The sequence below is a fragment of the Sphaeramia orbicularis genome, chromosome 12 (assembly GCF_902148855.1).
Source record: "Sphaeramia orbicularis chromosome 12, fSphaOr1.1, whole genome shotgun sequence".
Taxonomy (NCBI): Eukaryota; Metazoa; Chordata; class Actinopteri; order Kurtiformes; family Apogonidae; genus Sphaeramia; species Sphaeramia orbicularis.
The window spans coordinates 28,350,238-28,361,531 of NC_043968.1; the positions used below are offsets into that span (position 1 = coordinate 28,350,238).

At 38.5% G+C, this 11,294-nt stretch overlaps 1 protein-coding gene across 2 annotated transcripts in view; it reads left to right on the top strand.

Annotated features, from left to right (window-relative positions):
• tbc1d22a (TBC1 domain family, member 22a) overlaps positions 1-10,950 on the top strand; it is a 125,198-nt gene extending 114,248 nt beyond the window's left edge. For both annotated transcript variants that reach the window (XM_030149303.1, XM_030149302.1), the window contains exon 14: positions 7,621-10,950. In XM_030149303.1, coding sequence (XP_030005163.1) covers positions 7,621-7,749 — 129 coding nt within the window. In that variant the 3' untranslated portion in view covers positions 7,750-10,950. The remainder of the gene's footprint in view (positions 1-7,620) is intronic.
• Positions 10,951-11,294: the final 344 nt, after the last annotated feature.

Below are 11,294 nucleotides of genomic sequence, written 5' to 3' on the forward strand. Positions count from 1 at the left end.
AGAAACTGTACTAGACTACAGTGCGGTGTCACTCCTCAGCATATATTAACTTTGTTCCTCATCCAGGACATACTTTAGTGTTATTCCATTGGGAGTCCTCCTTTGTATTCTTTAAGAGCCTGGGGCAGTGAGTACAGTAGGGGAAGTACATCGTGTCTAGCCCCAGGCATCTACGACCACAAGGGTGGTGCGTAGCATCCTCGGCTTACCCACACACACATTTGCATAAATACAGGGCGTAGATGCGTATGAACTGTGCTCTTAATGACGTACAGACCTATGACCTACACAAATCAAATTATCTGTTTTGACCATGTGTTTCTTTCTTCCTTTTCAGCTGCTCTCCTTGTTCTTTTTCACACAGAGTATTTGTTACAGGTGATTTGTATTCTGTCTAATGTGTGTAACAGATGCTCTGTGGGACATCTGCAGTTCACATATTTTATAATTTTTTTTTTTTTTTTTTTTTTTATTTTAGCATCTGATTGTTTTCACGTGATGAGACAGGCAAACATAAAGTCGTGCTCTCATATGCATGCCTGTAGCGGTTGGATCTTGAATGCGCGTCTCTGAATGGGAGAGGGTAAGCAATGAAAGGGGAGAGTGATGCGCTATTGAATACAGATGAGAGAAAGGCAAGCAGAATTCTGATCAAGCTGCCTTCTCTGTCTTCAGTCTTCATCCCTCAGAGTGAAAATACTTAAGAGAAGTGCGTCTTTCTGAACCGAGGGGGGGGAAAGTCATTAGGTCAGCCTTTTAAAGTTAAGGTCTGGATCTTTGCCTCAAATGAGCATCTCTTATAGGTTTTTTTTTTCCACTGAGGAATGAACAAGTTGCTGGATTTTGAAGATAATGACCTACTACAGTGCTGTAGAGGGAATTAGATCATTAACTAGGAATCCTGTTTTATGTTTTACAGCATCGGAGGCCGAAATTCATAATGTCTTTAGCCATGTTCACTCACTGCTTTATAATCATTTGACAGTATTTAACGCATATTAAGACCCAGCTGCTGATAACAGACTTAATAAAGTGATCGCCGGCTGCTTTTCAGGTGTAGAAAAAACAAACGTGAATAATCTAATTTTTGTCAAAACTGATGTTCAGCCGTGTCCACTTTTTCTCTCAAAAGGCAGAGGTTGAACCATATTTACATCCTACTCTGTGTATCTGTGTCTGATGGCAGCTTTGAGCCTAATTAGTTGAAGAAAACTTGTACTTTTCCACCCTCTCTTGGAATACAAATGCTTTTGTTGAAAAGTCATCGGGGTCGTCTCACCGACTCATTAAAAACGAGCCAGGAAGGAAAAACTTAATGGAGCCAAACACCTTCAATTTAATATGTAGGAGGGTGAAATAACACAGAGCGCCTTGCTGTAGTAAATATACCGCTTAAAGTTTTGTAATAGTTTGACTTTCTCAACAGTTGTAAAAAGACGAGGATGGATTCTGCATGAAAATGGAGTCGAGTTGACACACTAGGTTGAGCGTAAGGTTACACCACAGACGTTTTAGAATCACTTTTGATGATTCTAACCAGTGTGGCATCAGAGTCACGCCCTCCCAGACGCCACAGGAGAAGTACAAACCAGCCCAGAAGTTATTTGAGTGTAGACACCAGAAGACCCAATGTGATTTGTCCTTCGATGTGATTATCAACACTGTGATTGGTTGTAAACCCTGTTGTCACGGCAATGATCTCAGCCTTGATGATGAAAGCTCTCGGGACACTGATCCATACCATGCACGTACACACACACGCACACACACACACACTGTTAGCCTGTCTTACTGCTAACCTGCCTCATTCCCTTCGGAGAGAGAGGTATTAGTCGGCAAGATTGAACTTTTGTGTGGGTGTTTGTGTGTGTGTTGCTGTCGTCTGTCTTCTTACTTACACAGTAATGTACAAAACAGGAATCTGGGGATAGGCTTGAACTCGACTGAATTGTACTTGACACTTTATTCTTTCTTTCCTGGTTTTGTCTAGACTCCCACCCACGTCTTTAAAAACATTTATTGCATGTTTTTTCTCACTAAGCTGTTATTAAAGCACCTTGAGTTAATAACAGCTTTGCCATACACCAACACACACTGTAGGCAGAGGGAGAAAGCAAGTATGAGATGATATGATTTTATCTAAACAGGGACAGTGCACGACAATACATTGACTTAAAGACAGAGCAAGGTTATAATAGTTTTGGATTTTTCATTATAGTTTAGTTTTATTTCGTTTTGACTTTTTTTCTCTAATTCAGTTAGTTTTAATTAGTTTTTAGAGCAGGTTTGCTAGTTTTTATTAGTTTGGATTTTTTTTGTAAATGCTTAGTTTTAGTTTAGTTACCTCCGCCAAGGAGGTTATGTTTTTGCCAGGGTTTGTTTGTTTGTTTGTTTGTTTGTTTGTTTGTTTGTTTGTTTGTTTGTTTGTCTGTCCGTTAGTGTGCAACATAACTCAAAAAGTTATGGACAGATTTGGATGAAATTTTCAGGGTTTGTTGGAAATGGGATAAGGAAGAAATGATTAAATTTTGGTGGTGATCGGGGGTGGGGGGGCCCACGGGGGGGGGGCCACTGATCAGCCTTGGCGGAGGTCTGCGCTCTCCGAGTGCTTCTAGTTTTAGTATTAATTTTAGTTTTTTCGTATCTTTTCTCTTCTTGTCCGTCATATTCAAATAAATCCCAGACAGGACTCTGCTGCTTTCTCCCAACTTTAGTCTTCATGTTTCCACATAGAGTGGGCAACCACAAGTGACGGCAAGTGACGGACCGTTAGCTAAAATTGCTTGAGGGAAATAAATCGATTTTGTATCAGTCCGACATTGACAAAGACAAAAACGAAGGGGATTTTATCCATAATTTTTATCCGTTTTAGTTAGTTTTGTAAACACACAATACAGTTTCAGTTAGTTATCGTTTTTTTCTTTTAATTCTAGTTTTTATTTATATCAGTTAACGAAAATGTTTTTACAATTCTAGTTTTCGTCATTTCGTTAGTTTTCGTTAACGATAATAACGCTGGTCTACAAGGAAACTGCTTCCAGAATAAAAGTAATGAAATTTTACCACATGAGAGTCACTGATAAAGAAAAATCAAGTCAAAAATGCTGGTTGGCTGAACCTTCCAAGATACAGCCTTGGGTCAAAATGTGAAACTCAAGAATTAACGAGAGAATTGGTTTGACTCAAAAGGAATATTTGTCTCAGAGCTACAAGATCTACTTCAAAACACTGTCTGCACATTAGAATACATTCATTTTACAGGTTCTATTTAGTGGAAGATTTCTAAAACTATTATATAAATGTACATAAACCAATATATATGTGTAATAACACTTAATCATATACCTTGAAAACGTTAGCAAACCAGCACTTTTGTCATTTATTTTCCAATTAATCTTATTAAAATACGTAACATTTAGCACATTTAATCTCTGAAACAAATCATTTCTAAAAAATTGCAGAGCAGTGTAACCTTGAGACAGAGTCAGAAAGAAAGATGTTGGTGCCAGGTTATAGCTGAGGCTAATTTCCACCTGTTGTCCCTGCACAGGCTGATGTTATTCAATTTAGATGGGTAAGTACGTAACAGAATAATTGGGGTATATAGGAGAAAAGACCATTAATATTGTATACAACGTGTCCCAAAAATATACACTTTAAATAATTGTAAAGTAGGTGTTTATTCAAATTCATGCTAATTTTCCAAATGTAATAGAATTTGCAAACATTTTATTGTTTTGTCACCGCCTGTTCTCAAACTGATGTGCATTCTGGTCCAGACACTGGAAGTCTAGTGGTGTGAGGTCTGGTGAACTTGCCAAACAGGTGGATTGGACGGAGGGGTTTTGTTGAATACCCTCTGCATTCACCAGACTTCACACCACTAGACTTTTTTTATGTGGATACCTAAAAGACAAAGTCTACATTATGGGACCTGCAACAGTCGCTGAACTGAGAGCAGCCATTGAACGTGAATGCACACAAATACCGAGGGAACTGTTTGGTGATGTGTGTGATTCCATTGCTTGGCGTTGTCAGCAGTGTCTGGACCAGAACGGATGTCAGTTTGAGAACAGGTGGTGACAAAACAATAAAATTATGTTTTTAAATTCTATTACAGTTGGAAAATTAAATGAATTTTAATAAACATCTACTTTACAATCATTTAAAGTGTGTATAATTTTTTCGGGACACCCTGTATATAAAGAAAATACAAAACAAAAAGGTGTTACATCAGTTTAACACACACACAAATTCTTTCTCTAAGACATATGCACACAAATACACATTCACCGCGTACATCCAAATATATCCATCACTAGTGAGTTTGTTTTGATAAGAGCCGCTTCTTTGCAGTCTTTGTGTAACTTTGTTTTTCTAATATCCCAGGATCCTCAGTGTAGCTTACAATACCTCTTGACATAATACTTTAGGCTTTAGCTTCTCTTCTTTCCTGCTGTTAACCTGTGTCCTGGACACAGCGAAAACCAAAGAGTCCAGAGGCACTGAGGGCATGCAGAGACCCGATCACTCAGACCCTGCTGATGTCCTCTGTCTAAGTCCCAACAGCGTCATATTAAACCATTTTAGAGTCATCTGACAACTTAATGGCAATATGATTGTTTGCACTGTTGCCTCACAGCAAGAAGGTTCTGGAGTTTGCATGTTCTCCCTTTGTCTGCGTTTCTCCCTGCAGCTACTCCAGCTTCTCCCACAGTCCAAGGACGTATAGGTTAATAGATTAATTGGTGACTCTCAATTGCCTCTAGGTGTAAATGTGAATGGTTTTCTTATCTATATACAACAACCCAGAGAATACTTGTATTTATAGCGCTCCAACATGTTCTTTTTTTTTCATTTGAGGAGAATATTTACATATATTTGTAGTTTGTGTATTATTTACTTTGCATAATCCATTTTAATTCATAGATATGTTTTCAGTGCTTAAAGATACAATCACAATAGCATATGTCGTACATTACAATGAAATAAAAACAGTAATAATGGTCATTGTTTTCATGTTGATACTTATACCCAACTGATTCATTTACAATGTCACATTCTAAAGTAAGGTCTAGATTTAGGTCTGGAACCACATGTTTGATTTGATTACTCATTCAGAAGGTAGACATCAGGTTGGCAATTTTAATATTTACACATTCACTTTTTTTTAATTTTTACTATACATCAATGAGTAATCAGGTAATCATGCAGGAGTTAACACTAGACAGTTTTTCTCATGCTAGTTACACATAAGTGGTCCTCCTGTTTTACTACTCCTTCACAGAGAGTATCATGACATTGTCCATGACCTGCTGGTTCCACTCCACCTGTATTACTGTGGTAAAGCTAACAGGTCCCTTTGTGTCTCAGAACCCAACATGTAGGGTTCATTCCCTTTAACCTGCAGAATGTTCTGTAGAGTGTTTCAGTGCTGTTGTAAAGTCGTGTTGTTGGATTTAAAACACCATTCAGACCGCTCAGTTTGCCACAGGGTTGCTACGCAAGTACAGAAAAGTATGGAATTTGATTTTATAAATTTCCAGGTCTGGAAAAGTATGGAAAATGGAAACAAATATATGGAAAAATATTCCTGTTTCCAGACTGTTACCACTGTTCAATTTTCTAAAACATAAAATTATGAATGTCTTAAAAAAAAAAGAAATGGATCGATCTGTTTTTTAAGGCTCTTGCTAGTGCAGTTAAAATGTTTGTGTGAGCACATACAGGGTGGGGAAGCAAAATTTACAATGAACATTTAGTTGTTTTTTCTCAGCAGGCACTACGTCAGTTGTTTTGAAACCAAACATATATTGATGTCATAATCATACCTAACACTATTATCCATACCTTTTCAGAAACTTTTGCCCATATGAGTAATCAGGAAAGCAAACGTCAAAGAGTGTGTGATTTGCTGAATGCACTCGTCACACCAAAGGAGATTTCAAAAATAGTTGGAGTGTCCATAAAGACTGTTTATAATGGAAAGAAGAGAATGACTATGAGCAAAACTATTAGGAGAAAGTCTGGAAGATACTATTAAAGAAGAATGGGAGAAGTTGTCACCCCAATATTTGAGGAACACTTGCGCAAGTTTCAGGAAGCGTGTGAAGGCAGTTATTGAGAAAGAAGGAGGACACATAGAATAAAAACATTTTCTATTATGTACATTTTCTTGTGGCAAATAAATTCTCCTGACTTTCAATAAACTAATTGGTCATACACTGTCTTTCAATCCCTGCCTCAAAATATTGTAAATTTTGCTTCCCCACCCTGTACAGTAGGCTACACGTCCCAGAAAACATTTTGGCAGATTGACAGGTTGAATGCCCCGCCTTCTGCTGTTATCCTCCTCCAACCCATTTTAAGGCCCGCCCAGGTGTCGTCAAGTTTCACTGCTGCTTTGACAGACAGTTGATGTCCACACACTGTTCATGAGCGAGCTATTCAGCATGCCTTATATGATCGTTGGCAGAACTCATAATGGGTAGATGGAAATTCTCTGACGACTGGCTCATAAATCCCAAATATAAAGACTGGTTGGAATTTTTTTACTAAGACGTCTGGAAATTAGGGTCTGGAAAAATATGGAATTTTGACATTTCGAATCTGTGGGAGCCCTGTTGCTACATTGTTCTATGTTCTGTTTTATCATCCTCACCATTCCCTTTAATATGTTATGATTATGCTTGTGTTCCTTAAATGTGTGAATCATAAAAGCCATCACTCTATGACGGAATTTACTGCAATGCTGAGTAATTCTCCACTGCAGTTTTAATAATTTCTTATGATATCCATCCCTGGAATTCCTGAAAACAGCTCTTGTGTGAACATCAGTCCACAGATCACACAAAACACAGGTTAATGTCAGGTCAAAAAAGCTCCTCACTTCCACTCATTTATACATGAAGTTTTTTAATATACATCATGTTTGCCGCCATGTCAGCAGTGTGGCTGTAAATAGTACTGATGTGCATTCATGGTCTCCTGAGAAGACACGTTGAACTGATTCTGACTTTTCATCTGATGTCAGTCATCAGTGACATATACCTGTGGAAAAACACACGCTCACATGTAAGAAGCTGGAATCAGCAAATGCTTGGCTTTTCTGCTTGAAAACATAACATAAATATTTAATAGACTGTAAAATGTAGTTTAACTTTTATCTCCCTTTTGACTCATGCACTGCCATCTGCTCAAATACAAATGTCCTTTTTATTTCTTTGCAAAAATACATTTGTAATTACCTCAAATCAAAACATTAATATAAAAGCCTGGTTTAACCTCAAGCTACATCTGAAAATTAGCTTGTATGGCTTTTTTTACTTTCATTTGCATTGACATTATGCTTTATAGTATAATAAAATTCCCCGATTTTCTGCCAACGCAGTGTGAGTTCTTTCCCTTTCCCTTTCGCCTCCTTTACCCTTTATTCTATCGAACAGCTGCTGATTCATCGTTTCTTTTACAGTCTTCTCACATTAGCCGCCTCTGTTCAGGATTTCACTGCTCCTGTTCCTCTAAAACAGATACACTGCTTTTTGCTTTTTCTTACTGTTCACTCGCCTGCCGCTTTGGGTTTCTCTCAGTCCTCTAAAATGTTTGTTGCTCTTTTAACAGGGACTGATGATCCTGCTGCAGAATCTACCCACAATGCACTGGGGCAACGAGGAAGTGAGCGTACTTTTGGCTGAAGCCTACAGGTTGAAGTTTGCCTTCGCTGACGCGCCCAACCACTACAAGAGATGATAAGCGTGGCTCACAGCGGCCGCTCCCTCCCTTCTCCTCCTCTTCCTCCTTTTCCCCTTCGTCCTATCCTTCCTCTACTGAAGCAGAGGCCACGTGGAAGGACCGCCTCCTTTTCTTAACCCCACCTCTTCCCACATCGCCCTGTGGGCCTTCGAACTACTAAGAGATTTAAATCAACCGATGACTGCGAGGACGTGCGGTGTAGCATCTAACGTTCATGTGGAGCCTTTTTAAAATTATTTTTCTCTGATTAACTCGCAAATGTGCGCTCTCGTGTCTGGTGAAGACTCCATCATCAGCGAAGACCACAACTTGTTGTTGGGAGTCCTGTCCGCTCAAGCTGACACCTCAAAGTCTAACCTCAGGCCTGATGCAGGACCATGAGCTGTTGCTCAACATCGCCTGGGGTTTCTGTCAGACTCTGAGAAAATGATGTTTTCTGCTTATTTTTATTTCCAATACCATGGCAATACATTGTTTTTTTTGTTCCCCGTGGCAAAAATGTGACCTTTTTTTTAGTTTGCAAAGACAAAGAAAGTTAGCAAAAGGCCACTGTGCTAGATGGTTTACATATCTGAGCCCCTCTCCTGGTCACTGCACAACCTGAAGAAACATGACATGTTTTTCGTATTTTTGTTTATTTTTTTTTTTTACGCTCCATAGTGCCAGGAAGGACACAGATTGTTTACCTTCATGACAAACAAACACACAGAATTTTACTGAGGACGAGGTTGTCCGTCTGTCAGGGGAGCCATGTTTCCCTCCTTCCACAAGCCACACACATACACACACATATACACATATACACCAGCTCAGCCCTTTCCTAATAGCACCCCTCCCACCTACACTCCGACATCAGTGTAAGACAAGCAGCGGTTAGAGGCTGCAGAGTCAGCAGACTCAAACACACACAGATCGACATCAAAGAAAGTAATAAGCCATGAGGAGTAAGGAAGCGTTTATCTAATCGTTATCCTCAGACCTGCCCGTATATATGAAAGGCCGTGACTTATATATTAGCTACTTCTCCTCTTTAAACTAGGACTACCTCAGTGCTCACATTAACACACAAGTAGCCAGAACTGGAGATCCGCTTATTGAGGCATTTACACACCAAAAACTCACACAATATTGACACTATGGGTAGAGTAACAGGTGGAGTTTTGCCTTAATTTGGGTACAAAGTTAGTGTATTTCTTTGTCTTAATCCATGCAGGTTTTTTTTTTTTTTGGTGTTTTATTTCAAAGCTGACTTGTCTGCCTACTTGATACGATCCTTATTTGCACAGCGTGTGTGGTTTATAGATGGATGGAAGGAGTCTGACATTTTGCTGAAAATAGAACTTAGAATTAGCAGCTTATAAAACATTTGCCGATTAAATCTTCAAACAAAACTTCCCATCCAAGAAATTCTACTTTTATTCATCTTATGGTGAGAATGGCAGTCTTTAGCTCAAGATTAATATGTGACAAAACCCCCCCAAAAACTCCTCTCTGTCAGTGACTTTTAATCCTCCCTGGCTTGTGTTTTTTTTTTTTTTGTTTTTGCAGCCTCGATCTTTAAAAAAGGCTTTCAGTTTACCAACTTTAATTGATCTTGCACGAACAACACAAGTCTTCAGTAAAAAAATAACAAAACAATGCCTGTGCTATTGAACACTTCAGAGTAGGATTGTATTGTTTAGTATTCTACACAGTTTCCCAGCTTATGCAGTGCAAATAATCAGAAATGCTAGAGACTGTAACATCCCAGCTTCAGCAATTGTTGATCCTCCCTCTGTTACAAAGAACAATCAGTTGTAGCTGCTTGCATCAGGGAGTTTGACAATTTTTTTTATGCATTTTTATTTCAACAGTGACAAACAAGTTGCTGTAAATAATACTATAACACGGCGGAGCATAATCATGATGGTTTTGTTTGCATTAAATTCAGGTAGGGCAATTAAAATGTTCTTGGTTAATACTTGTGGTAACAAATTTGAGCTCATTCTTAATCAACAGTTATCTTTTTTTTTTGCATATCTTGGTGCAAGGTGCAGTTTTTCATGCATTATCCCATGGCAGTTTTACCCCAAGAAAAGGCCCCTCCGTCTGTATTTTCCTGTTTGTTACGTCTTCATTGTTCTTTTTCCATCATTTATTACTTTGCTGTCTTGTGTAAAGAGCACACAGGATGTCTATCTCGATACCAGAAGCACCATATTGGTGTAATGTTGGGAGGAATTTGGGGGGGGGGGTGTAATCAGACATTCATGACATAACGTCAAGCTGTTCACATTTGGAGCATCCCGTCGCGACTCCGTCAGGATCCATTAATGTCACCCAAGTCCACAGCGTTACAGTGTGCACGTTTGTGAAGGGGGATATAGACGGAGAAATAGAGCGAGTTGTGTTTTTTTTTTTTTTTTTTTGAAATTTCAGCTTTTTCTGAGAGAGCCGTCAGTCTTTGATCATACGTTGGGTTTTCTTTCCACGATCCGCACCAGTTTCCCAAGCCCCTCATCTCCCATGCTCTCTGACAAAAGAAAAACTGCACTTAATTTAACAGTCTACAGCCTTTTTCTCCTCGGTCTTTTTGTACGAGATCTATTCTTTCAAATCGACATTTTAAATATTTGTCTTCTTCTTTTTTTCAGTTTTATTTTTTTATGCTGTTTACATGACAAGCCTATTAATTTGTGCCTGACTGAAAACTCGAGGACGCGCTAGTTTTGAGTTGAACCTCAAATTAACTTAAAAGATTCTTTAAATTTCTGCAAGCAATATTATGACATTTTGATTTTGCTGTGAAGGGACGGGGAATACATAATTTTTTGCACATCTAGCTTTTGGGTTTGTCAGCCACCAACATGAAGGGTTAAAATCTATCCTATATACTCAAAATATATTTCCAGCAAGTGACAGTGGGCTAAACTCTTCCCCCTTGAAGCTGTATCTAATCAAAGCAGACTTGCTAAGCTGTGAATCGTGAATGTTTAGCTTCCATCATGTCTATCTAGTGGGTTCCCTGTAGCATTTTTTTTTTTCTTTCAATGCTAAACATACTCTTTAAAAACGCCAACTATGTAAGTTACTGAAGCGGCAATACATTCGCTTTTATCGTGAACTACCATCGACCTGGCCTTTACTTGGTAAATGTGTTGTTTTTGGCCAAGACTTGTCACCTGCTCTTATAGTCGCAAAAAAAATTATTAGACCATCTGGCCAAATCCGGCCCGCCAAAGGGTCCAGTCCAGCCCTTGGGATGAATTTGTGAAATGCAAAAATTACACTGAAGATATTAACAATCCTTTTAGTTCAGGTTCCACATTCAGACCAATTCAATCCCAAGTGGGTCAAATCGGTAAAATACTATCATAATAACATAGAAATAATGACAACTCCAATTTTTTCTCTATGTAAATGTAAATATTTTCATGTATTTACACTAAAACGAAGTATAATTTCGCAAAAAAATGTAAATAACCTGAACAAATATGAACAACTTGAAATGTCTTAAGAGAAATCAGTATAATTTTAACAATATTCTGCCTGTTATTAAATGT